The 26,274-nt window shown below is 35.6% G+C and overlaps 5 protein-coding genes across 8 annotated transcripts; 2 read left to right on the top strand and 3 right to left on the bottom strand.

Moving 5' to 3' along the window:
• Positions 6,401–11,535, top strand: LOC105159702 (TBCC domain-containing protein 1). The gene is made up of 9 exons (XM_011076873.2): positions 6,401–7,010; positions 7,494–7,634; positions 7,749–8,129; positions 8,880–8,984; positions 9,283–9,423; positions 9,638–9,841; positions 10,092–10,184; positions 10,278–10,389; positions 11,191–11,535. The coding sequence occupies exons 1-9, from the start codon at positions 6,519–6,521 to the stop codon at positions 11,232–11,234; spliced, it is 1,713 nt and encodes a 570-aa protein (XP_011075175.1). The 5' UTR covers positions 6,401–6,518; the 3' UTR covers positions 11,235–11,535.
• Positions 11,640–13,262, bottom strand: LOC105159701 (rhodanese-like domain-containing protein 9, chloroplastic). 2 transcript variants are annotated; one of them, XM_011076870.2, is made up of 6 exons: positions 13,104–13,262; positions 12,772–13,013; positions 12,527–12,677; positions 12,179–12,264; positions 11,999–12,103; positions 11,640–11,894 (listed from the first exon to the last, which is right to left on the bottom strand). In XM_011076870.2, exons 1-6 carry the CDS (start codon positions 13,148–13,150, stop codon positions 11,824–11,826), a joined length of 702 nt encoding a protein of 233 aa, XP_011075172.1. In that variant the 5' UTR covers positions 13,151–13,262; the 3' UTR covers positions 11,640–11,823. The 2 variants fall into 2 exon arrangements, with proteins under 2 accessions (XP_011075172.1, XP_011075174.1); XM_011076872.2 differs by having other exon boundaries at positions 12,014–12,103.
• On the bottom strand, positions 13,749–16,579 carry LOC105159700 (outer envelope pore protein 16-3, chloroplastic/mitochondrial-like). 2 transcript variants are annotated; one of them, XM_011076868.2, is made up of 3 exons: positions 16,485–16,524; positions 15,003–15,423; positions 13,749–14,152 (listed from the first exon to the last, which is right to left on the bottom strand). In XM_011076868.2, the coding sequence occupies exons 2-3, from the start codon at positions 15,403–15,405 to the stop codon at positions 14,007–14,009; spliced, it is 549 nt and encodes a 182-aa protein (XP_011075170.1). In that variant the 5' UTR covers positions 15,406–15,423; positions 16,485–16,524; the 3' UTR covers positions 13,749–14,006. The 2 variants fall into 2 exon arrangements, with proteins under 2 accessions (XP_011075170.1, XP_011075171.1); XM_011076869.2 differs by having other exon boundaries at positions 13,967–14,152; positions 15,003–15,365; positions 16,485–16,579.
• LOC105159699 (CDK5RAP3-like protein) lies at positions 17,177–21,088 on the top strand. 2 transcript variants are annotated; one of them, XR_002286990.1, is made up of 10 exons: positions 17,177–17,349; positions 17,456–17,590; positions 18,086–18,180; positions 18,303–18,397; positions 18,501–18,636; positions 18,731–18,883; positions 18,984–19,544; positions 19,742–19,950; positions 20,167–20,417; positions 20,722–20,863. XR_002286990.1 is itself a non-coding variant. In XM_011076867.2 (10 exons), exons 1-10 carry the CDS (start codon positions 17,289–17,291, stop codon positions 20,851–20,853), a joined length of 1,710 nt encoding a protein of 569 aa, XP_011075169.1. In that variant the 5' UTR covers positions 17,179–17,288; the 3' UTR covers positions 20,854–21,088. The 2 variants fall into 2 exon arrangements, 1 of the variants encoding a protein (XP_011075169.1); XM_011076867.2 differs by having other exon boundaries at positions 17,179–17,349; positions 20,285–20,417; positions 20,722–21,088.
• On the bottom strand, positions 21,153–26,204 carry LOC105159779 (protein STRUBBELIG-RECEPTOR FAMILY 2). Its single transcript, XM_011076965.2, has 17 exons — positions 26,079–26,204; positions 25,218–25,366; positions 24,695–24,827; positions 24,532–24,603; positions 24,381–24,446; positions 24,215–24,286; positions 24,051–24,122; positions 23,889–23,960; positions 23,749–23,814; positions 23,604–23,669; positions 23,181–23,509; positions 22,818–23,083; positions 22,465–22,730; positions 22,202–22,349; positions 21,906–22,045; positions 21,669–21,825; positions 21,153–21,549 (listed from the first exon to the last, which is right to left on the bottom strand). Exons 2-17 carry the CDS (start codon positions 25,303–25,305, stop codon positions 21,331–21,333), a joined length of 2,232 nt encoding a protein of 743 aa, XP_011075267.2. The 5' UTR covers positions 25,306–25,366; positions 26,079–26,204; the 3' UTR covers positions 21,153–21,330.

Genomic DNA, 26,274 nt, shown 5'->3' with positions numbered 1-26,274 from the left:
TTTCTGTAAAGAAAAAGAAAACATAAATTAATAAATAAAAAACCCTTTTTTTTTCCTGCTTTTAGTTTTTTTTTTTGGTGGCTGGATAGTAGAAAAAATTCTTATTCAAACCATATTAAACTGAATCAAATAAATTACAGTGTAAATATTGTAAATTATTTTTTTTTTAACTGTACACTAATTATATAATAAATATATTATACTTATCGTATAACTTATATCAGTTTGATCAAACTTAATTTGATTTAGAATTCAAGATTGCAGACAAATTCAGGCAAATTAGGGGTGTTATGAAATCCAAGAAGTCCGTCACTTTTGTTTGATTTTCTTTCTCTAAAACACACGTTTGTTTCTCTCTCTAAAACAGCTAATCCACTCGGTGGACTGCAAACCATTGAAGAAAGTGAGAGTTTTTGGAGAAAAAACAAAGAAAATTTAAGGATGGAGGGTCTAAAGGTAAGAAACACCGCGGTTTTGGGTTCCTTGTCCGACCCTCTTATCCATGGCTTCTCCTTCCTCAATTGACTAATATGCCCTCCTTCCCACTTTCCACACTTTCATGCACATATATCAATGGAAATGCCAAAATTACACCACTTCTTTACGATATATGGATCCATCAATTGTTGCTTTCCTTGAGGTTTTTTTAGTACATGTATATGCTTTTTCTTTTTTATTTTTTTAACAATAAATCGATTCAATCAATACATAAATATGTCTAAAAATATTAATAAATTATATTGATTCCATCAATATATCAATATGACTAAGAAAAGTAACAGATTAGGATAACTCAATAACTTATTTAAAGTGAGACAAATTATATACCCACATATATAATGAAATTCGCATCCATGATCTCGAACTTATTAATGAAATCTCATTCCATACTTTGATAGGTAGACATATAGCTCTTTTGTTATCGTTAACTACTAAAACTAAAAGTTAATAAAAAAGAAATACCGAATACTAATTAATTGTAGCTACGTAATGATTATTAGTCTTTAATACTTATGTAAGCAAATGCCAAAATATTAACTACAGCTAGAAAGTATAACAAAAAATATATATACATATATATATATATATATATTTTGATCATATATAAAATTATGACGAATGTTAAGAATACCGTGCTGGAAACTAATTGTTTTCATTGTTTTTATTTTATCAGAGTATTAATTTATTATTTTTTTTAAATGGTGGTAGTTTATAGTGTAGAAAATAATTTTTTTTATAGTAGTTATGATCAAAGTATGACTCATAAATTTTTCCAAATATTCTTCTTGAAAAGAGTATATATTAATTATATAAATGCAATTTCTGCTTGGACCAATATTCCCGGTGCCAATTAATTTTAAATATTGAATGAAATATATATATATATATAGCAAAAATTAATACGTTAGCACACGTCGAGTCTAGCTTATTTATTCATGTAAACCAATTAGCATTTTAAGACATTTTTTCTTGCAGAAACAACAATCAATGGTCGTTGCAAAGTCATAGTTGATTTGTATTTGTCACATTTTTTTCTTTTAGCTATAGTAATTAATCGTAGCGAAAAATTATATTTTTTCTACTGTATATGTATATTATTAAAACTATATATATATATATATCTATACTATGTATATATGTATATATATTAAGGAAGAGCAACTCTTTAGTGTCTCCCTTATTTCTGGTATGCTATTTTCTTTATTCTTTTTTTTTCCACCTATCTCCTTCCACTTTTTCCTCACTGTCTACGAGTAGTAAAACATACTTTTTAATAGTTTTTCTGTTTCTCTTGCTCTAAATATTCTCTTTCAAAATTATTTATTTCTTATCATAGTTATTTTTATATTATTATTTTTTCTACAATAAAAAAATAATAAATAATATTTTATTATTATTGCACATTCAAGTAATAATATATATATATATATTGTGCAAAAGTGGTGAAATGTGAAGAGGTCTGTATTGTGATTGATGCATTAATCTTTCCTATCCGATCAGTTTGTGGAGAAAAATGGAAGACTTAAATTTAGAGCCGTATACTTCAAAACTTTCACACTACTTCACATGCATGCACACTACTGTTTCTCAATGTTACAACAAAATTTTAATTTCCACGATTAAAATTGTAATTTTAGTCTTGTAATTTACGAGGAGTAGTATTTTTGGTCCTATAAATAAATTTATGCAAGATAAAAATTGCTAACTCTCCCAAGTTATAGGACTAAAAATGCCAACGCTCCCTAAGTTGCAGGACTAAAATTGTAATTTTAATTGGATCATGTGCAAGTCACATGCAATATTAAAAGGATGAAAATTGTCAAATTTTTAAAATTATAGGACTCAATTTGTGTAGGACAAAAAAATACCACCTCTTATAATCTTACCCACACATATCGAGTATGCTTAAATCATCAGCAAACACAGCTAATTAATTTACAACTAATCACAAAACTGTTAAACTAATTGAACCCAAGTGGATCTTTATATAAACATATACAGCAGAAATTAAATGTGGCTAATCAATTGAAGGGTCATTATCAACAAGTTTAAGTCATAACCAAAAATATATATGTATGTATATATATTAAGGTGGATAGGGTACAAAAGAAAAAAGAAAAGAGCAAAAAACATCTCAATCCAATTTAATTTATACCTTGCTTGCCCCACTTCAACCTCCCTCCTTCCACATACATCACTCTTTGTTTTTAATTTAATTGGGTAGACTTTTTTTTTTTTTTTTTTGGAATAAACATTAAAATGAAGTTGGAATAATTTGGATTAGGTAAATGGACACGCATCTAATTCAATTGTACTTGCTTATTATTTTATGTAATTTTGATGTTTTAGGTCTTCTTATGTTAAGTCAAAGCAGCTAATAGTTTTTACCTACTCTTCGTATATATATATATGTGCTAATTTGTCGATAATTCTGGTCGAAAGTACTAAAATATATAAAAAAATTATTATGTATATCTCACAATTTTCTTTTTTTTTTTTTTATAAATATTCAATGCAATAGGGAAATTTTTATTTTTTGATTTTTTTCCGTAATTAATGTCTTTGAATTGACAATATATGTCTCCAATTTAAGGGACAATTTGACGTCAAGGGTAATTATTTACACTTTAAATGCAGTTTTATAAGTGCAATCTAAAGAAGAACCTCTATCAGGTGTGTTTGGACTACCCCAATCTGAATATTCAAATGTTTAAGTCAAGAAAAAAAAATAGAAGAAATTATATTTTTTCATATGAATTATACTCGTTTTTTTTTATTTAATTTAATTTTTTTTGTCAACTTATCATTTCAATTTTACAAAATTCACACTTTACCATATATATAATTATTTTCTTGTTCACACTATATTGATGGCAAAATGTGAAAACGGGCATAATTCAAATATCAAAATGTATTTTATCCAAAAATTAGATACGTACAATATATTTAATCTAAAAAGTAATTAGAGTAATTAAAAATGATATATAATATTTTATTACATCATCATTTTTTCCAATATTATTGTCTTTATTTATTTTAGTATAATTATAATATAAATAGGTATCATGAAAATATAAAATATAAGTATATAGTACGCATATATATTAGAAAATATATAGACACTAAAAATTAATGTTATTATGTAGCTATATATATATATATGTGTGTGTGTGTGTGTGTTTTGACTATCTTATGCTAATGGTATTTTGCATTAAAATACTATGTATTATACTCCTCCAGTACAATGTACGTAGCTTTCAGTTGGAACATAATTTCTATTTAATTAGGTCACCGAATCTCGTTAATCTTTTTAAAAAAAAACTTCAAATATTCCAAAGTCAATGGATTTCTTTTTATTTCTAATGCAATAGTCCACCCAATCAATCATTTGTATTAGAGGATTAATATATAGGTATATTCAACAATTTTAGTTTTAAACAATATAAACTAGGCACGCCTTCTAATTTTTTTTCTTTCTTTCTTTTCTTTTCCTTTTTTTTTTTTTTTTGGATTGGTGAGAGGTGGAGAAACAAATGATCTACATTAATTGATTGGAGACGAAAAGTTTGAGTAGCTTATAAACTCAAGGCTTCCTCTTTCTAGTGAGGTGCTTTTTAGAACAAAACCGTGAGTCTCATACGAGGTCGGAGCGGACAATATCTTGCGTAATGGGACACCAATCAAATCCCAAGCCACATCATTTAATTGGTTTTGCCTATGGGGATGAGGTCATGTGTTTGTCTCAAATCCTCGTACGGGGGACTGATGGTGTAAGCAAACATCCCCATTGGTTGCAAATGAGAAACTGGAATAACTTATAAGTCTCAAGGCCTCATCTTCCTAACGAAACGTCTTTTAGGACAATACATGGAGCAACGGAATATTGATTGTATCGTAAATCACATCAGGTGTTGTTCAAAATAATGAACCAGTTTGAAATTATGAATTCAAGAGTTCCATCAAATATATAGATACTTATCTCACTTAATGTAAACTTATCAAAAATTATTTTATTATTTTTGAAATTTTAATACAATAATGTAATTACCGCTTTTAAAAGAGAATATTGCCTTTATATTTCAAAATCAACTAATCATCTGTATTCTGAAACATATATAGGATTATTGTCAAAATTATGAAAAATTATAATTTTAGTCCTATAATTTAGGGATGGCTTTTTTAGTCCTGTATGAATTGATTTTTGTAATTTAATCCTGTAACTTTAAAATTTTGATAATTTTAGTCTTTTTTCGATCAATCTAGCCAAAAATTGTTGTAATTTTAGTCCTACAAATAAATTTATATAAGACCAAAAATGTCAACTTCCTTAAGTTATAGGACTAAAAATGCCAACACCCATTATGTTACAAGACTAAAATTATAATTTAATTGGGTCAAGTGCAAGTCACATGTAATTTTCTGCCAAGAAGATGAAAATCATCAAAATTTTAAAATTACAGGACTAAATAGCGAAAATTAATTCGTGAATGATAAAAAATACTACCCCATAAGTTATACGACTAAAATTGCATTTTCCCCCCTCAAAATTATTCGAATAAATTCCTCACAGTAATCCTGAAATTTACATAATATTGAAAAAAAAATACATCCAATGAATATTTTCCAATTTAGAAATTATATGAAGTTGACTAAGATTCTCCAAATTTAGATTAATTTAGTAATGACTGGGATCAGCTATGTATTTATCGAATCGAATCCACCCTCTTAGTCTAAAAGGATATGTGCCCTCTATTAGTTTTCATAATCCTATTAATTAATTATAAAAGCAGCCACCAATATTTAATTTATTTATCTTTTTATTAATGTTGACAATCTACAATTGCCATTTTGTCAACCATTAACACAAACTTATGTAAGAAAATAATTAGGGAGTCTTTTTCTGTTTTTGCTCAACATAATAAGAAATTAAAGAACCCACGAATACAGAGCCCGAATTTTAATTAACAACAATATTAATTAATCTACCATATATATATATGTATGTATCTGTTTAATTTCTTAATTATTTGTATGTATTAATCCAAAATGGTTTTATTCACCTTAAATTTGTAATTTTGTATGTATTTTAGCTATTTTTATATCAGCATAACAGAAGAGAAGAAGAGATTTCTAATTTTTTATTGATCAGGCGACACCCAGATTTGAACTGGGGAAAAAGGATTTGCAGTCCCCGTACATCAATTTTGAAACCCTACATTTATACATAAATATTTTACAATATGTTAAAAAAGGGTGAGAAAATTTACAAAAATTTGGTGTCATAGAAAAGGATGAGAGCAACTAATTTTGAAAAGCAATGAAGGTAATAAAAGCGGAAAGGATTTGTACAAAAACAGAGAAATGCAATTATTGATAAGGTTTGGAAGCTAAATTTTGCCTCTAAACTTGGATTGATTTGAATAGAAAATGGGATGGGCAGCGGAGTGGAGTCTTTTTCTGGTTTCTATATATAGAATATGTTGAAATTATTACAAGAAGTTTTCACCCTCTTCTTCTAAATTGTCATTACACTTTCAAGAGTTATATTTGTGTGGTCAATGCTCCTTCACCCCAATTCAAACTAAATATTCAAATTATTAAATAATAAATAAATTTTGAATTTATTATTACATCTAAATGAATTTCAGATATTTTTTTATATTAAATTTTATGGAAAAACGATATAATTATTATGTCGATATTTAAAGGGAAAAATTTAGCAATCAATATCATAATTATTGGGAGGCAATCATTCTCTTATTAATACTAGTGATAATTATAGTTCAAAAATCACGTGCACCTGTGCTCCATCGGGTCGACCCGTTTCTAAATAAGTGAGTATATCGGGTCGACCCTAACCCACATTTACTATTACGGTGGTGGATTTTCCATCTTAACAACAACGCCACTTTCTTTACACTTAATTCAATTCTCCTCCCACTCCCACAGACACACACACACTCTCTCTCTCTCTCGAAAAATACCTTTTCCGACCGCCAGATCCACGCGCCGTCGCAATGACGGATTCCCCGACCGCCGAGCAACAACCGGAGCCACCACCTCCATCCACCCCCACCGCTGCCTACCATCTCCACCCCCGCCGCGAACCCTTCGAGCACGGCCTTCTCCCCATCCCCAAACTCATCTTCACTGACGGCACACAGACCCTATCCCTTCTCAAATCTACTCTACTCTCCTCCAGTTCCAATTATCGAGTCAGCTCCGAAACTCTATCCCGAGTCCTTCAAATCCCCATTGAACATTCGCGTATCCTAATCGAAACCCTATCCTCCGTTTTGCATGACGATTCTGATCCTTTAGTGAAGGCTAGGACTTCGAAAGAGATCGAAGAAATTGGAGCTAATGTGTTCGATTTGCTTGTGTTCCTGTATATACAGAGTTATAAGAGATTGCTGCCTAAAGGGCATAAGGATTCTGCTGCTGTCGCTGATGTTTGGCCGTCGACGTCGGCTTTTGATGGGTTTCTATCCGCCCTCTCGCCATTACAGGTGATGAATTTTGCTGATATTTGCAGGTTTTGGAGCTTTTTTGGGTTTTGATTAAACATGCTTGGCGAATTGAGGAGTTTTGCTTAATTTATTTTCTCTTCCAAGTGTTTATCTGTATGCTATGCGCTGTAGGTGAGAATTCGCAACCATTTGGAATGGGATGTGCAGGAAATTGAGTTTATTTTAAGCCATTGAATACCATCCTTTGTAGTTATCTCTTGCCCTATCCGTATGAGTTATGTGTCTGCATATATTCATATGATTGACTGTAAGAAGATTCTTGATTGTAATTCAGTACTGATGACTTATTATTCTAATTACCAGAAAAGTTTGTACATGAATTAGATTTTACTGCTAATTTCTAGGATGTAGTATTAAGCACATTAATTTTCACATATTAGATGTGGTAGAAGTAAATTTATCTGTCCTACAGTGTTGTCAATAGGCAGTTAAAACAAATAAGCATTGTTCTACCTATTGCAGTTGGTGCGCAGCAATAGTCGTAGGTCCATGCCATCACAAGCTGATGAAGAGGCACATCAGCTATCCTATTTGCAGAAACACCTCGGAAATATTCTTTCCCTCTTGGCGGACTCTGCAGAAGCAGAAGGTGATGAATCCCTGGTATGTAAATTTTGTTAGCTTATCTGCATTCCTGTGGAATTGGTTTCTTTAATTACATAGGAGGTGTGAGTCCATGATTGATCTTCTTGATGAAGCTAAATATCACTTTTCCAGGTTTTATCCATGGATAAATTTGAACATCTTGGATTTCTGATTTATTTTGGGGAAAGAGGATCTGAGAGAATTCCATTGAGCCAGAATACTCCATTTTTCGCAAATTCAGATCCTGACATGCCTGCTGTTCCAGTTCCTGCATCACATGTTCTTGATTGGCTTCTCCAACACATATCCTCTACCTTAGAACATCTTGCTGATAGAGTTTCTCCAAAAGAAAATGGGCCTAGTAGTTCTTCTGATCAGGATGTTACAATGGCTGATGTTGGAACAAGCTCCGTGAAGCCATCAAGCAGTACTAGAGGTCCAAGTTTCATTGAGGGGATCTCTAAATCATCATATATAAAGCAAGCATCTGATCTTAAGGGGACATCTGTAAAGGTGAGAAACTTTCTGTGTTTTTGACCTATTTGTCCATTTCGTGCTTTGGTCAGTCTGGGAACTTTAGCAGATATTTCCCCAAATTTATTTGCATGAACAAGGTTTTCACTTGAGTTCTCCTTAGGGGCACATCAATAACTAGTTAAAATTAATTGAACTGTAAACACTATAAAATAGTAAATGGCACAAATCTTATGGTGTGACCGTAGGCCAGACCTAATTAGCTGAGCTGCCTGTAAGCATGATTTCTTCTTTGGTTATACCTTGAAATGGAAGTGAATAGCAACCTTTGTAGAAGTTAAGTGGAGAATTGACAATTTATTTCTTTGTATGCCCATCCCATTGAAGAGAGGGTATTGAGTTTGTCTGAAATAATGTTTCACAATTGACAGACTTGCTGCATTTTAACCCACAGCCGTAGGCAACCATGTAACTATAACCATGATTGTAGGTCAATTGGGTGTCAATAACATATTTTTCTGTATGTCTATCCCTTCTCTCCTGCACAATCTCACTATGGAAGATGGATAAGGTCCTAAGGAGGAAGATTATTGAAATAGTCTGAGTCATGATTTCTTGTTGACATTGCAATTCAACTGTCTACCCTAGGTAGTTACTTTCACTAGTGTAGTATACTTTTTGGTGCTTTTTTCCACAAGTTAATTGCAATATCACAAGTTCTCCACATACTACGTCAGAGTAAAATTGGCACAAGAGCTTATCTTTTGCGTGTTTAATTTGTTTGTTCAGGTTGTAAATTGCCACGAATCGGTAATTTACATTTTGGCACCACTGAGATATGCAACAGTCTATGGGTGCTCTGATGCAACTATTGTGCTTGGAGCTGTTGGCAAGGTAGTGATGTGGTTACACTCGGCAATGTGATTCCATTTCTAATATTTGGATGGTATAGTTTATATCTTGATATAATCATATAACTGATTATGCATGCCGCTGCTGATGACCACACTGGCTGCTACATTTGTTGTGTTTTCTATACAAGATAGACATGTACTATGAAGGATGTATCTATTCATTTGTAATGTAATTAAAAGTTTTCAATCAGTCCACAGATGTCTTCAGTATGGTGCAGTTCAGATGTTCTTGTTGCTAAAGCAGAACTCATATATGCTTAAATAATTGTCTTATACAGGCTGTTAGAGTTGAACATTGCGAACGTGTTCATCTGATCACTGCATCCAGACGCATCTGCATCGTGAATTGCCGAGAATGTCTATTCTTCTTGGGGGTTAACCAGCAACCTTTGATGGTTGGTGATAACCATAAATTGCAGGTCAGTAAATCTATGTGTCAAGCTTGCGTCACTTGTGCTTTAAGGAGTTAATTAAGTTTTTGATAAATTATTACACTTTCAAATGCATAATTTTGCAAAAGCTATCTACATCTTCTCAACCTTCAAAAAAGTTGTAGTGGTGTTTCCCAACATATTGCAATGATCACTGGGACTCAGAAATTCCTTTTTCACTGTTGAATTTGTTATTCAACAGGTGGCCCCATTTAATACATTTTACTCTCAACTGGAGGAGCACATGAATCAAGTTGGAGTTGACCCTAACATCAACAGGTGGGATGAACCTGTGGCACTTGGTTTGGTTGATCCACATGATTCATTATCCCATCCTGCTGGTGTCTCAGATGTTCAAACTGAATCTGCCACACGCCTAGATCCCGATCAGTATACCCATTTTGTGGTAAGTGCTCTATTTGGTGGACTGTTTTGGTGACGAGATATCATAAGTGGATTGTGCATTGCTTAAATAATACTGATTTTGCTATAATTTCTTTGGTACACAACTGGGCACTAGAACGTGGTATCTTATGAGTATGAAGTCTGATTATTTGTTCATGATGGACCATATTGTTATTTCACGTGTATTTATCTTGGCTCATTTGAAGCATTGTAGATTTCTAGCGTATACTAATAGACATTTTAATCATCAGATTCCAAACTGGTTGGGAAGTGATCAAGCTGGTTCTACAAAAGATAACCCCTTTCCTCTACCTGATGCTTACCTAGCGTCACAACAGAAAAATGTATGTTAAAATAATTTCTGTTTTGGGCTTCACTTTTTTTCTTTTACTCATGATCAAAATAATGGGTTGATTCTTTTGTTTTTCATTTCTTAGCACAAAAATTTGGTGGAAGTCAAGCATATCTTGAGGGAAACTCAACTTGAAGAGAGCCGGAAACGAGAGTTGTCTACTGCTCTTCATGCGTGTTTTAAAGACTGGTTATATGGTAATACTTGCCACTTTAGAATTGGGTGTTTTACATGTACTGATACACAATATACGCTATGTGCACAGCACACACTGAAATTTGTATGTTATGAACAATAACATTTTTCCTTTATGCATGCAATGTTTGCAATAATGATGTTTAATACTTGTTATAAAGCTTGGAATCTGCTTCTCTTTTCTGTTGGTAATGAATTGTTAGCCTCTTACTTTCCCTTTGTATAAGATGAAAAGTTATGTTGTCAGTTCAGCTTTTTTGTCGAATTTCCTTCTCTTTGTTAACATTTTATATATCCGGCTTTCTTGATCTCAGACCCAGATACATAAAGCTATTTAGTTGTCAATTTACCATGGTGTTTTACGAGTTGTTCTATTTTTACTTTCCTATCAACTGTTATGGCAATTTGGACTAATGTACGAGTACCAAAAGATCTCATTGTTTTGGATGTAATTTGTGCTCCTATCATTTCCTGGATATGTCACAATGAGCAGCAGTTGGCATTCCTTAAACCTATGGACAATTGTTAACTGCACCCATCATCTGTTTATGAAATGATTTAAGTTGTTTTGTCGAACTACCTCAAATTCATTTCCAGAAGAAATTTTGAATGTTGCTTTATGCATGTTGTTTGCAGTCCAGGTCAATGGTGTAGAAGAACTTTTATTTGTGCCTAAATTTGTCAATGCATCCTCTTAGGAAATTGTTTTATTCCTAAAATGGAGAAATGCCCATTATTTTGTTTCTGTACATCAGCTAGTAAATGTGATGCATTTTCACTCCCTTGTTTGTATGAATCAACAGCATCAGGGAACATCCGGCAGCTTTACTGCTTACAGGGTGAATAAGTGCTCAGGCCATACTGGAGCAGAACAATAGAGAATAGAGCTATCTCTCCAGATTTACCCCTGAATTTAGGAATCGACCAGTTGAAGTACCTCTTGTGCAATTTTTATTGATGTTGAAGGCTTCTGGGACTCTGATGCCTGCCGAGTTAGCTACGTAAAATTTGGTTCAAAGATCTGAACTGAGCATGTAGATTATGAATCGAACAAAAATGCTAACATGTTGTACTTCCAGTTTGTTAATGAGCTATACTGTATTTCCAAAATGATGCTGTTGGAGATTCTAGCCCGGTGTTTCCAAGAATCATAATATTTTAAATTAAGTTTCATTAAAGTCATCTTTTGGAGAGAATGAACTGTTATTACAGGCAGGCTTTTCTTTCAATTTTAATCTTCTATTCAGCGACAGATAATCATCAAATGCACACTTGAAATTCTTCTGGAAGATGGTTCAAAATTGCAGTCATTTACACATCTCCTATTCTGCTCCTTCCTGGTGTTGAAATGTATGCTCCAAGGCAGCAAAATATCTCAACTTTTTCTCTCAATTTACATGAACTAGCGACGAACAAATTGCATAGGATGTAGAGTGCTAGCCTGAAGGAACTAGCTCTAGCAGCTTTTCTGCTTGATCTGGGAAGAAAGTAATGAACAGATACGCACCTGGAGAAAAAATCGAGCAATCAATCAACGCAGATACTCTCTCTCTCTCTCTCACTCTCTGGAAACCATTTAAGAGAGTTGCATTTGTGGGTTTTAGAACTTACAGATAAGAACAGTACCGAGTACGGCTGAAATTTTGCCTTGTATCGTAACCAAACCAGCTTTGCCTGCATTTTGCAGCTCGGTTGAACCAACAGTGTCGAATGTGCCTGCATTCAGAATATTGTTTATGCCTTAAGTATTTGAACTTCCATACCAATGGATTTGAAGGTACAAATATTCACCAGATGTTACGGATTGGAGCCCTGATGTTATGCAGGCTATATTTTGATAACCAGCTTCCTCTAACTTGTTGGAAGCAGCAGCAGACCTTCAATTGATCATAAAAAAGAATCCAATCACTTGTAAAGATCGAACAATGTAGGAAGACTCAGTTAAATAAAAGCAAGAGAAACCGACAAGAAATGCCTGACTTGTTGATAGTTGAATGAACATGTCACAATGTAAAGGAAAAGAATTTGTTTGATATAAGCTACTGGGTTCAAACCCGATTTTGTCGTTAGGTTTAAATTCACACTTTTGAAGAACACATTCTTGAAATTTGAAACTAGAACAACAAAATAGAAGTTTACCTGAGTCCCTCCTGACAAACAAGTAACAGCTTGCTTCCAGATGAAAACTGGCTCTTAATAGATTGCACAAACTCCGGGTTAGGTTTAGTGAAAGGCAAGCCAAAGAATAATCCAGAAAAATTGTTGTGCACAGTCCTCTTTATTATTGTCCCTGTTCAGCAGATATACAAGCATTTAAACTTATAATGCATAGTCAAACATATTATTGTTCAAAGCTTGTGCTACACAACGCAGCAAAAAAGTACCCAAATCGTTGTCTGTGTTTTCAATAAACAACGGGACATGATAGCAGCCCTTTATATGGGCTCTTTCAAACTGAGTCCTATCACGAACATCAACAACTGCATATCCCTCAACTGCAATCAGCTTCTTTGCCTCTTCGTAGTTCACAAAATTTACCTCTGCTTTTATTACCAAACTTCTTTTCTGGAACCGTTTCCCTGTCAGGGTTCTTCCTTGATAAGTTCCCACTACCAGCCAAGATGTACTGAAAACACAGAGCATGAGTTCCTTGATTGTATGAAAGAGTACAATTTGCTAAACTTAAGAACGGAATACGATCAGCATTTGATAATACCTTCGAGATGAGAGTGCTGAAGGGCAACAGCAAGCAATCCCTGCCATGTCTACTCTCTCTCTCTCTCTCTCTCTCTCTCTTAGCAGATTATGATTTGGTTCTTGGCTAGTTGCTCGAGGAGGGTCCAGTGAAATTTAAGACTGTGAATCGGTTTCTGCCACGTGGCGTGGAGAATATAATAGGGATTGGATATCTTTACTTAGGCTTTCCTTTGATTACTAGTTTTGCTGGCAGGCTGCTTCTGTTTTCTTCCAGAAAGGACCTGACGATTATCTTGGAGATGGGATTGTTAAACTAGTGCGCAAATTATTGCGAAAATCATTATCCTTGTTTGAAGTGATTATATTGTGTAATATGCTTTATAATGTTATTTTCTTTTAAAACAACAATTCAAGATTCAGACATGGCACTTCCGGTAAAGCACAGGACTGTAGAATAGCGTGGTAACACAAGTTATATATAATCAAGGGAATGCTTGAGTTATAACCATGTAACAGTACCTAATCTTCAGGGAGTCGTTTGATAATGTTCTTAAACACAAAATAAGCAGAATTCAAAGGAACTAATAATGAAATTTTGTGCTCAAATCATCATTCAATAATAAGCAGGTAGATCAACAATTTGTAATAATTCTGCTTTCAGCAATGAAGAAATTGGGATCTGACAGCAATAAATCCTGAAAACAAGTATCCGTCAATTTTACATGTCATTGGTTATGACCGTATTATGTGCTTGGGAAAAGAGATTTTCTTCTCAGGAAACCTAAAGGAACTCCATAATTTTTATTGAGCAATCCATTAAGCATCTGTACTGGTAAGAAAAAGTGAGCAACCTGAAACAGAGCCCAGAAGTACATTACACTTCCTGAAAGTGCATAAAGCAAAACAGATCTTATACTTTGAACTAATTAACATTGGGCCTTTTCTTGGTGGTGTAAGGGTAATATTCCTTGCCAGTGTCCACTCTTGTTGTTTGACCTCCGATATCAATGACGGAAGATGTGAATGCAAGTGCAGCTCCTGCAGAGATGGCTGTCGAAATGCTCCTCCCTACACACGGATGAGAATACCAGCGACAATTTAGATCAGTTTTGAGTCAGCACAGGACAGAATAATACCAACAATCAACATAAAGCACAGGCCTTTGAAATTTAAGCAAATGAGAGAACATGGGTAGTCATCAATATTTTAGGATGTGCTTTTACAGTTCAGATCTTCAATGCCTGGAATTTATCAACAACATTTAGACACTTTTACTTGTTAACTTAACAATTGCTTGAGAAACCTATGGATATAAAATACAACACAAACAACATGAAAGGTGAACATAGACACACGTGCATTACAATTGCCATCAGATCTGGAACCAGAGGTATTAAATGTAGAGGCTATGGACTGTTAGTCAATACACCACAGTTGGCTTAAAATATGTCAGGAGCATGCATCTCTCTCATAATTTTGGGCTCCGGAAAATAGTCAAAGAAACAGATGCCTCATGGGATATGCCAACGCAAGAAATAATTTGCTATGGTCTTCAAGAGTCCTCAGCGATCAAACACACTGAGTGTTTATAGTGAGAAGCATATCATTTAAACATCAACTCCAAGTATGGGATGCTAACAATAAGAAGTGACCAACAAACTTGAACAACATAATAAGAACAAGAGGAAATTTAGTCTGGACATTAAATTATTCAAACTTTCCTCCTTCAGATCATTACTAGATGAACAAACAGAGATATAAAGCATCAAACACCACTTGCATAGACAACCAGAGTCCACACACATATACAAGACAATAAAGTACCTAATTCACACTCAGATGGCATGCCAAGGCATGCTCAACCTGCTAATTGATATATAATAGCAATAAAGTTTAAACAAGAAGGAGAAAGGTTCACCTTTGTATCCCAAAATAGAAGCTCCAGCAACAAATCCTCCAACAGCTCCATTAACAAAGTCTCTTTTCATCCTGTAGTTCTGCACTAACTGCTCTACCCCAATGTAGACTCCACCTATTGCAGCAAATGTCGCTCCATAATTACCCATCATCTTCAGTGTCCGGACCAAACCTGGAAGTGCAACTCTCCTCTCAACACGAGGTACATCATGCCAAGTAGCAACAATTGTACCCCAAATGGTGCCAGCAGCTAGTCCTGTGGTTGCCCCTTTTATTGTTTTCATTACAGGAGTCTCTTCATCTTCCATTTTCCTAAGCTCCTCATGATCCATTTTGGCTTTCTTTGAATTAATACAATGAAAGGCTGCAGGACAAAAGGATGTCCAGAAGAAAATATTATTCATTCCTTATGACATATTATGCTGTTTCACAAGAAAATCATTACAACAAAGAGAAGAGAACGGTGAGAATGTTACAAAATATTCTGCATCTATCAGCCAAAAAAAATGAACGGGAAAACCATTTATTAGACAGTGCAGCAAGACGGGACAGCAGCAAAAGTGATAAAGACAGATGTAGGAAATGGAAACTTGAAAAAATGAGCATTTCATGAGAATGAAAAATCACAGAGAAAATAAGACAAACACCCCAAAATATCCACACAGCACCACCATGTAGATGAAAATGAAAAATTTGAGATACTTCAGATGCAGGTTCTCGGCGATTGAACCTAGGGTTTAGAAGAATGAGACACAAAGAAACTCACCAAACTTTGTGTGGCTTTAAAGAGCAAGAGAAACAAAATCTTGTAAAAAATTAAAAGGAGATAGCAGTAAATTTAACTATTTGATACTCTCCATCAGTTTTGCTGGGCCAAAGAGAAGAGTTATAGTCTTATAGAGGACAACAGGCACCAGAAATCAGAGAATTTCTGCCTTGATGACATTTTACAAACGAATCCTTAGCATCTAGCATTGCAACAACGGAAGACTGAATTTTCCGCAAAAAACAAAAAAAGATTTAAAGAACAAACATCTCAAGCAAATTTCACTCAGGAGATTCAGCCACTGTGGAGCCACCTGCACAAAAGTTAACTAAAACCAGAACACTTCCCCACGATAAAAAAATTAAAAAACTTTCCTCTGTACTTATAATTATGAACAACTCCACCACCTCATAATTTCTAAAATAGGATCAAAGGGTTCAAAAAGTCAAATGTGCAAAACCAATAAAAAATATATTAACAACCATTACACAGTAATGGCAGTGGCTCAAACTGAGGAACACCAAGAATTTCAAGTCTTGACCGATTAATTCCAATCTCCCAAAACTTCTAGCCCTAGGATCAAATTCTCATACAGCTTTTCTTAAAAGAAACAAGCAAGACAAATACAAATCTATACGTGCATACGCCTGTATGACTATTTCATTCCATCACTGCGTGTGCGTGTGTGAAAAATAGAGATAGAGAGAAGGAGCTCACCTGAACTGGAAGTGATCTGCCTTCTGCAGGATTTAGAAAGAGAGAGTAGCTGAGCTAAACAGATCAAAATGGAATTGATGAGAGAACTGAGAACAATTGCGTGGGCCTTATTGGGCTTCAGTAGCAAATAGATCTGGGCTTATGATTTTATATATTTTAACCATCACCTCTTCTATTGGGCTTTTTTTCTAAAAGCCCAATTTGTATGAGTATACTGGGATATTTGCAGAACAAAAGTGTAGGCTGGCCTTATACACAGAGTAAAAGCCCAATATGTTTGAGCTCGGCTTGTTTACCCAGTAAAAGCCCAATTCGTATGCTCATGATGGGCTTCATCCCCAGTGTAGCCCAATTTCAGTGAAGTCCAATTACACGAGTATGCCGGCCCTATATACAGAGTAAAACCCCATTGTGTATGAGCTGGGTTTGTTTACAGAGTAAAAGCCCAATTCTTGTGCTCATGGTGGGCTTTATCTCCAGTGTAAGCCCATTTTGTGTGAAGCCCAAGTATATGCTTATTCGGGCATATACACTAGGTTAAGCCCAAGTAATTCCCTTATCTGGGCCTTTATACAGAGTAAAAGCCCTATTTGTTCTTACCTGGGCTATATTTATACTGAATAAAAGCCCAAATTGTATATATACAAATTTAAAGGTCCCAAATGGTATTCGTATGCTTGGCATATATTCGTATGCTGAGCGTATATACTGAAACCTGAAGCAACTGCAGTCTCCAGAAGTAAAGACTAAAAAAGCCGATACATTTAGCCTATTTTGGTGAACAAAATTTACCTAAAAACAAAGATGCAAAGTCAAGATGAAATTCGGAACCTCCCTATTGACATCGCATTCTCTCGCCTCGGAGGTAGAATCATTAGTTATATTCAACAATTTCACTTCAAGCTTTTCTTTTTTTTGTTTTCCCGTGATTTGTTTAAATTTCGATAATTGATGGTATGATTGAATTGAAGAATGGCTGGTGGATCGAAAGAGAATTCCTGGGGACTGGAGGAAGCGAATGACGGCTGTGAGGTCGAAGATTGCGACGTCGTTTGCTTCACTGCCGAAAGACATCGATCCTTTCTTCCAAACCCTCGACCTCGAAGGTTTTGTATGCATTTAGCTTTTATTGCATCTCTATATACTTTCGTCCGAACTAATTGATTAACTTTTTTTTTTTGTTTTACTAATTGATTAACTTCACTTAGTTCTTTGTTAAGTTTTGATAATTAATCTTTGTCAGACTGCTATTTGACTATTTGTTGCTTTTCAGAAAAAGTAAATTGTGTTATGAAAAATGAAGACGGGCTTAACTTTTTCCAGAATTTACTGAGAAATACAGAGTTGAAAATTTATACATCGCCGTGGAACTTTCTTTCAGGCAATAACACTTTTGCATGTGATTTTTTATTTGAAATCTACTCAAAAAATATTTTGAAGTATTGGATACGAATTACAGTTTGTAAGCTTAAGGGTAAAACTGTGCGTGTGCAGATGTGGGGCTCATACGAATTGTAGTAGGTTTTAAAATTTTGATGTGGTTATACTATGAGGAACACTTTTGTAGGTGACCTTTCTTGTTGCTACTGTCAATTTTTCAGGGATTGGCTACTTGGAAGCTAAACAAGTATATGAAATTCTTTTAAGATCAACCCCAGAAAGCCGTAATATTTTTGGCCGGCTCTCAGGTGCTGCTGTAAGATATCTAGAGACAGCCTGTTTGAATCTCCGAGCATGATTTCTCTCTTCTCTCTCTCTCTCTCTCGCCATCACAACATCTTCTTCAACAGGTTGTAACATTAGTCCCAATTTTGACAGGGTGATTGGGAGGCTATAGTGCGTGCTTATGAGAAAGATCATATATTTCTCGGTGAAGCTGCTCAGTTAATGGTCCAAAATGTGAACTATGAAATGTAAGAAAGTTTATAGTTATTTCTTGTGGAAACATAGCATTAGTGTGACACGCACTTAACTATATCTGTTTCTTCTTACTGATCTGTTTTCTCTCATTTAAAGCCCATATCTAAAGAAGCAAGTGCAAAAGAGTCAACAGCAGCTTGCGGAATTAGAACGGAAGGAAGCTGATATAAAAAGAAATGCAGCTCTTTCAGCAGCAAAATATGCAGAGGCTTGTCAGGAGCTAGGATTGCAGGTTTGACCTTTGGTGTACACTGTTTTCTTTTTCCTTTCCCTTGTAGCTTGCTCTTTCTGCAAGTGATTATACCACAATTGTCTGGACTCTGCAGGGTATTAATGTCAGGTCAGAGTTGTTAGAAACAGCTATAACATCTCTTCCAAGCACTTTTGGCCGTGTTTTAGAAGCATTGAGTAGTGATTCTGTTTCGAGGGCCATTGAGTTCTATTCAACATTCGTTGAAGATGCTCACACAGAGAAGAATGTAAGGCAATTTTCAAATTGATCACATTGGGTTCTGGAAGCATCTTGATGCATTATCCCTGTTCTTTAAATCCCTTTACATACCAATTTTTTATTTGCAGAAAACTCCAGATCCTGTGTTGCCAAACTTGATTTTTGTTCGCGAAAAGCCCCCTTCTCTTAATGTTTCTGCAAGTCCTGAAATTTATGATGCTGTTGGTGCTCAAGTGTGCCCAGATGAACACGCACTTGATGCTGGGGCAGCCAACATTGCAGCTGATGGCATTGACTGGGATATTACTTTAGAGAGCTCTCAGATTGATTGGGATATTGGTACTGTGGAAACAGAAGATAATGGTAATGGATTGGGTCCATATGAAATAGTTAATGCTAGTGATGTTTTACCAAATTCGCCTCATAAGGATGGTGCTGAGACTCATCAGATCTCAGAAAATATTGAAGGCCCTATAGCTCCAGATGTCTCCATGTCAGGGATCTCTTGGGATATAAGTGTTGAAAATCCACAGGTTGGTGGTGCTGAGGATGCCAGTTTACTGGGCACTGGCACAGAATTTGGTTCGACCTATCATTATACTAGAGATGAAGTAACAGGAAGTAACCAAGACAGGAGTCAACTTATGGAGACAGAGTACAGGAACAAGATTCTTGATGACTTATTTGAGGTCTGCATTGTCTTAAGACATCAAACTATAGTAGTATTATAAAATTCTTGTTTCCTGTTGAAATTTTCCATCTTATCTTTAAGTTGTTTGCTGACAGGAGAAAAAATTTAACCTAGCTTCCACGTTTTTGTTTTTCATTAGTCTTCTGATTTTCTATTTATCTTATGCTTCTCTTTGACCTAAAATACTGCAATCAGGTTAAAGCATTTCTGAACCAGCGGTTGCTTGAATTGACAAATGGAGAAACCTTATCTTTACAACATCAAGTCCAAGCAGTAGCTCCCTTTGTGCTCCAGCAATACGCTTCTGACTCAATTCAGGCAATGCTGTCTGATATCTCATTAGCCATCTCATTATTAACAAATAGGAAAACAAGGGACCTGATCATGATACTCAACTCCAGAAGGTATTATCAATCTTGCACTGAACTACTGTTTTGCTTTCTCTTTTTGCTGTTTCTGAAGTTCTATGATTGTTTTTAAACTGCATGCCATCTTTCTGTTCCTGTAAGTTCCTATATCGGTGTCTGGATAGACGCCATAGCTTATTTCAGAGTTCCCTTCAACCAAATTTATTTTGCTGAAATCATATTGACCTCAACTGAAATCATATTTCCAATTAGGTTGGCTTCTCATATCTTGCCACCTGCTTTCTTTGCTCTTACAACTAGCAAGTCTTGTACTTTGCTGCTATTGACATCCTATGTCGAGGTCATTGGTCCTGTTAAATGTCTCTTTCAGATTTTTGGATCGCTTGGTAAGTACATTGGACGAAAAGAAGCACCATGAGATTAAGCTAAATGAAGGATTGAAAGACCTTTATACTAAACGCCTAGAGCTGCAAAATTCGTTGTCTTCCTCGTGGCCGAAACAAGTGAGTTCATCTTGCAAAACCTTCTGAAATGCAAGTACTTACATGTAATTCAGTTTATCATGGCTCGGGTGGAGGCAGGAAGAGTCTACTCTCTAATGTTAAAGTTCAATGTAGAATACGCACGAGAACATTAGCTTGTTTGGCTTTTTCTTACATTTAAAGAACTTTGATCTCAACTCTAGTGATTAAGTGAAATTTTGATTAACTGAAATACTCGAAAACAAACACATCCCCGCCATCCCCATCCAGGTTTTTAATATGGGTATTTGGTTCCATATGTAATGTTTATTTTTTCATCTTGCAGGAAGCTGCTCTTGTGAAAACCAGAGAGTTGAAGAAACTTTGTGAGAGTACTCTTTCAAAGCAATTTGATGGGAGACCTGTCAATGTTATTGGAGAGATTAATGCATTGTTGAATAGTGGCTTAAATGTATAACTTATCCTGCTAGTAGTTGTTCATTGTAGTAGGCAATGTCAAACAAAATGGTTTAGGTGCACAAATTTTGTTCTTGCCAAACATTGTTAGCCAACAAAAGGCGCAAATTTTCTGCTATGAGTTGTTTGTTGTAGGTCGACAATGACGAGACTATACGGTTTAGGTTGCATAATTTCATTCTTGCCCGAACATCATTAGCCAACATTGTTTATATATTTGAACCACTTTGATATTAGAAGGGGAATAGAATATGTTTAAATTTCCTGTTGTCATTGCTCTGATATGTTTTGACATCAATGTTCAGGAGATCAAAGTCCAGTCGACAGCCAAAAAGATGTTATAAATTGCCAAAAACATTACTCATTATATTCATTGTGATCTCCTGTGCACTCAAAATCTCAAAGATACAACTGTGAGATCAGTGATGAATTATTGAGCAGTGGAACACTTACTGCTGAAAATCTAGCCTCTGCAAAATTAAACAGAATAGTAGCTTATTGTTGGGGAGCCAAAGAACCTGGTGTTGGTTGACCTGAAGGATCGATCTAAATCAGCCGCTTCAGTGCGTTCTCTGGCATTCGGCCTCTGCAGCAGACGCTCATCTGCTTCAGTGCCTTCTCTGGCATTTGGCCTCTGCAGAAGATACATCAGTGACTCCACGATTTCAGACATTGGGGGCCTGAATTCCTGCTCGGGCTGATGCATTTCAAAACACAGAAAGATGCATAAAAGTGTGCTTTTCTTTCCAATCCCTGAGTTAAACTATATAGTTCATGTGTTGTATATATGTAATGATGCTGAGATCTCCTCAGTACCTGAATACACAGGGACACTATGTCAGCCAAACGTGAAAGAGACTTAGAAGAGATCATTCTTGTAATGACTGGATCGACCATCTGTCTTAAAGATGTGCTGTCATGGAGCCTGGATGAAGCCCACCTCACTAGAGATTGCTCTGTTTTTGGTCTTGAACTGCATAATTGAGAAAAATAAGACATTATTCGAATACTGTTGCATTGAAAGTTCAGAAGTGTTTGTAATGAACTTTGTACTTGTCAAAAGGCTTCCTTCCTGTCAAAAGTTCTAAAAGCAACACCCCGAAAGCATAAACATCAGCCTTTGTGTTACCAGTGCCAGGCTGAACATGTTCTGGTGCAATGTAGCCACTATCTGCAATTGCCATTTCAGAAGCCTGTTCATGTATATGAGCAATTCCCATCTCAGTTTAAATGAGCATAACTCAAGATCAGTAATCAAAGGTTGATTGTTCTGATAGCTGAAATTTCCAATTTATAACTCAAGAACTCAACATATCTACAGTATTTGAGATGCTAACGTATAACAGTACCTTGAGCTTCACTGTATTGCTGGCAAGGGGTCTCAACACAGCCAGGCCACAGTCAGAAACGCGGGGCATAAGCTCTTCATCAAGTAAGATATTGGCAGCCTTTAAGTTGCTATGGGCAATTGGTGGCACAGAGGACGAGTGTATGTAACTGAGAAATTCACAAAATAGGACAGATAAGTTGAGGGCATGAATTTCTTGGAAACAGTGTTTAAACATTACCAGATTGAGTGATGGATTGGCTGGAAACACATAATCATGCTTACGTCAAAGCTCGTCCAATGCCAAGAGCAATTTTAAGGCGTTGGCTCCAAGATAGTGGCTTGCAGACAACAGAATGTAAAGCTTCATTGAGAGAAAATTTCCTGATAAATTCAAACACCACGAGATGCTGACCATGCTCCATACAGTATCCAACAAGCGTCACGATGTTAGGGTGCCTCAGACAGGATGCATTCCTAATCACATCCAAGAACTGTTGTTCTTCAATGATGGATAGAGGTACTGTCTTAATGTTCTTCACAGCCAAAATCTATTCAAAATAGAAACCACAGTCAAGAAATTATATTACTTTAGGCTCAAAAGTTTCAACTTGAATCATATAGTTAAGTTTCACTACCTTGCCATCTGGAAACTCTGCTTTATAAACGGAACCAAGAGATCCCTCACCAATAAGGTTTTCTTCACTAAAGCTGTTTGTTGCTATTTGAAGCTCTGCAATTGTGTATACCTTTGTGCCAACCGACATTTTACTCCTAGAGGAACTTCTCTGAGATACTTTCATAGTTTTAGTCCGAATGGGAGGCAGGGGAGAGGGAGTAATCAACCGGGAATTGCTAAATGCGGATAAAGGTGGGCTGCTCTGTGTGTTCGTTGATGCATAATCTACACCAAGGAACCAAAGATGATTAAAGGAAATGTAAGATTATCTTTAATTCATGCAACAACTTTCTCACAAAATAACAATTAAATAGTTCTCAACCTTGGACTATGCCTATAGTTGTAGATCTCATTGACTCTTCACTGCTCCCTAAGCTTCCACGTGTTTTCCCACGTGACCGGTGCCTGTAAACCACAATGGCAAGAACTGCTAATGCTGCAATCAGAGTGACTCCAGCAATCACAAGGACTATTCCTGCTTCATGCGGATTCTTCTTCTTGAGAACTCCTATTACTCGAGAAGGATGGCTCTCGATGGCACTTAAATTTGATGCTGGTGGACTGCTGATATTCTGCTCTCTCGGCATAGTTTCAGAAGGAAAATTCCAGGGTGGATAGTTTGTCTCCTTGTCAAACTTATTACCGGCAATCCTGAAAATAGATGATTGTGGCAAACAAGTATAGAAATTAGTATGTGCATGTTCAAAATTATTAGGGAATGCCAACACTAAACTTGATAGTTTACCTCAAGTTGGGTATAGTTTGAAACTTTTCTGGAATGACACCACTGAAGTGATTGTCTTCAATATTCCTGGAGGTTGGCGATGTGAGTTCATAAACAACAAAAGTAGAATGGAACAAATTCAAAACTTTTATTGGAGTAGACATACAAGTCGGAAAGCGAAAGATTGGCCAAGAAAATTACTGATCCAGTAAATTGATTGTTCTGCAAGAACCTGCAATAAACTCTTGTTCAGGTACTTGCCTTTGTGTCAGTCCATGTAACAAGGAATCAGAAGATGAAACTCACAGGCCATTGAGGTTTGTCAAACTTCTGAATGAGGGGGGCAGATCTCCAGTGAAGCTATTGAAGGACAAATCCCTGGTGAAACAAAACATTATTTCTCAGCAATATGACGAAATGATTTACTCCCTACAAGTTCAACGCAAGTAAAATGAGAAAACTATGTACATTTCTCTTAGACTTTCGAGGCCATTAAATACATCACCCAAGGGTGCAGATAACAAGTTGTGGCTCAGATTCCTGCAAGGAGTATAATGTGACTCAGTGATTGAAACAGATAAGTTGTAATTCAAGAAACATATTGATATGCATTGAAGTAGACAGCTACTTACAGATGCCGGAGGTGCTTCATGTTCTCTAAGGAGTATGGAATGCTTTGGCTAAATTTATTCTCAGCCAAGTTTCTGAATTCATTGAAGAAAATGGGAAGAATTATATTTGTGAAAACAGGTAGTTGGCATTTGTACTTAAGACAGCAAGCTAAGTGGAATATCTTACAGATGTGTGATGTTAGGAGGTAAACTATATGGGATTGTGCCTTCAATGTTATTTGAGCTAAGGTCCCTAGTACAATGAAGCTTTCACAATTAAAAGTTGGTGAAAGTTAAAGAACTGAATCCAGAACACAAAATTCACTGAAATTTCTCACAGATGCTTCAGATTTCTTAGAATGGAGAGCTCAAACCCAAGACTTCCAGTGAGTCCTAGCCCATGAAGTTTACTGAAGAAAGAACAGATACAAGTAGTTATTCTGAATCCTGGTCAGTTCAGGTGACAAATTTACTGTTATCATTTGAGTAACGCAGAATTACAGGTTGATTATGGATGATTGGAAGCATTCAACTCCTATCCAGGCTTCTTCACAAGGATCTCCTCCCACTAGTTTCCAATGTTCTAGCTGCAGTGGCCTGTTTAGGGATATGTAAAGATTTTGAAGAGCTTCAACTGCACATAAGGTGACTTGGAGATTAGTTCCTTTTGAAACTAAACAAATTAGGTTGCAGAGTTTGTGGTGTTAAGGAATGAAAGGGACACAAAATGTACAATTATTCATCTGTTACTCAGTAATGCAGCCACATAAGGTGAATTGATAGGAGTTTTCATGCCAAAGTTCTGGAATCGAACTGCCCATTCACACAATGGATATCACAAGAATCTTTAAGAAAAAAGGTGCCAATTACAGTCACTGACAGATTTCATTCTCAATTTCATCAACAAACCTCCATTTCATACTGGAAGTTCAAGCAATTGAAATGAACAGTCATTCACAGTCCACAGTAATTCCAAATTGTACACAAATCACCAATAACTGAATAAGAAATAAAGGCTAATTACCATCCCATTCATCAGTGCTTGCCCAAGACTGAAGTCCCATAATTGCCCAGTGGGCAATTGCAATTAGACAGAACCACCGCATAGCCATATTCCCTTCGATTCCTCAAGCAACAGAGCACAAACATATGCCTTCAAAATTTCAAAGTCCCCTAAAAGCACAGAAAATGATTAGCATCAGAATTAAACCACCCAAAATTTAGTTCCAAAGTGTGAAACTTAAAACACTGGCTGAAGCTTCGCATAATGGAAGATGTGAAAATCAAGAAAAGTATTTCGCCATCACTATTCTGCGCCAAACTTCAATCACAAGTCAAATACAATTACGTGCAGAAATCATCACAAATTATCAGAGTTCCTTTCTTTCCCTCTATACGTATACATACGATGCATGTATAAAATATCCATACACACAGAGGTACATATCATACAAGTGAAACAGAGTAATGTAAAAATGATGGCTATTTCCAGATGCCCCAACGATGAGATGAAAATTAAAGAAAAACAATTCAACAGGAGCATGAAACTCAAAAGAAACTGAACATTTCGTGTGCAAAAACACACACAGGCACACGCGTAGATGAAGCACAATATACAAATGCATGCATATTCATACACGTATGCATACACAAACCGATTATACTCGAGTTTAGAGCAGTATAAAGTAATGGGCTATCTTTGAATAACCTGAAACCAAATAAAATCTCATTCAAGAACCTGAAATTCCAAAGGCGCAAGATATTTCTTGCATGTGCACACACACACACACACACAATTACGCATGCATGTGTAAATGTGCATGTATATACATACCTATAATTACAGTATGCTGGGTAACAGGAGAGAATTCAGGGTTTTACGTACCTTAGAGAGAGTTTGAGGAGTTGATTGAGTTGAAGAAGAAGAAGCAGCTGAGTTGAATGAGCTATAGAATAGAACGGTTATGTAGTTACAGGCGCGTGCATTCCACGGGCTTACTCTATGTGGGCTTAACGATGCAGGCCCAAAATAAAACCCAAAATAATGATCAATATAAGTGTTATAATAAACCATTTGTTTT

The sequence above is a fragment of the Sesamum indicum genome, linkage group LG4 (assembly GCF_000512975.1).
Source record: "Sesamum indicum cultivar Zhongzhi No. 13 linkage group LG4, S_indicum_v1.0, whole genome shotgun sequence".
In the NCBI taxonomy this organism is placed as follows: Eukaryota; Viridiplantae; Streptophyta; class Magnoliopsida; order Lamiales; family Pedaliaceae; genus Sesamum; species Sesamum indicum.
Note: the sequence above shows the minus strand (reverse complement) of the source record. Positions and strands in the feature narration are given on the sequence as shown.

Bases quoted from the DNA above. Each gene is read 5' to 3' on its own strand.
- LOC105159702 (XM_011076873.2), top strand. From the start codon at position 6,519: ATGACGGATTCCCCGACCGCCGAGCAACAACCGGAGCCACCACCTCCA. The intron at 8,130-8,879 runs GTGAGAAACTTT...TTGTTTGTTCAG, and splicing joins TTAAGGGGACATCTGTAAAG to GTTGTAAATTGCCACGAATC. The intron at 8,985-9,282 runs GTAGTGATGTGG...TGTCTTATACAG, and splicing joins TGCTTGGAGCTGTTGGCAAG to GCTGTTAGAGTTGAACATTG.
- LOC105159701 (XM_011076870.2), bottom strand. From the start codon at position 13,150: ATGGCAGGGATTGCTTGCTGTTGCCCTTCAGCACTCTCATCTCGAAG. The intron at 12,678-12,771 runs GTACTTTTTTGC...TCTGCTGAACAG, and splicing joins AAACACAGACAACGATTTGG to GGACAATAATAAAGAGGACT. The intron at 12,265-12,526 runs GTAAACTTCTAT...GATCAATTGAAG, and splicing joins GTTTGTCAGGAGGGACTCAG to GTCTGCTGCTGCTTCCAACA.
- LOC105159699 (XM_011076867.2), top strand. From the start codon at position 17,289: ATGCAAAGTCAAGATGAAATTCGGAACCTCCCTATTGACATCGCATTC. The intron at 18,398-18,500 runs GTAAGAAAGTTT...TCTCATTTAAAG, and splicing joins CAAAATGTGAACTATGAAAT to CCCATATCTAAAGAAGCAAG. The intron at 18,637-18,730 runs GTTTGACCTTTG...TGGACTCTGCAG, and splicing joins GTCAGGAGCTAGGATTGCAG to GGTATTAATGTCAGGTCAGA.
- LOC105159779 (XM_011076965.2), bottom strand. From the start codon at position 25,305: ATGGCTATGCGGTGGTTCTGTCTAATTGCAATTGCCCACTGGGCAATT. The intron at 23,084-23,180 runs GTTGAGAACTAT...TCCTTGGTGTAG, and splicing joins AACTATAGGCATAGTCCAAG to ATTATGCATCAACGAACACA. The intron at 21,826-21,905 runs GTACAAAGTTCA...TCAATTATGCAG, and splicing joins GGAAGGAAGCCTTTTGACAA to TTCAAGACCAAAAACAGAGC.
- LOC105159700 (XM_011076868.2), bottom strand. From the start codon at position 15,405: ATGAATAATATTTTCTTCTGGACATCCTTTTGTCCTGCAGCCTTTCAT. The intron at 14,153-15,002 runs GTGAACCTTTCT...ATCCGTGTGTAG, and splicing joins TTCTATTTTGGGATACAAAG to GGAGGAGCATTTCGACAGCC.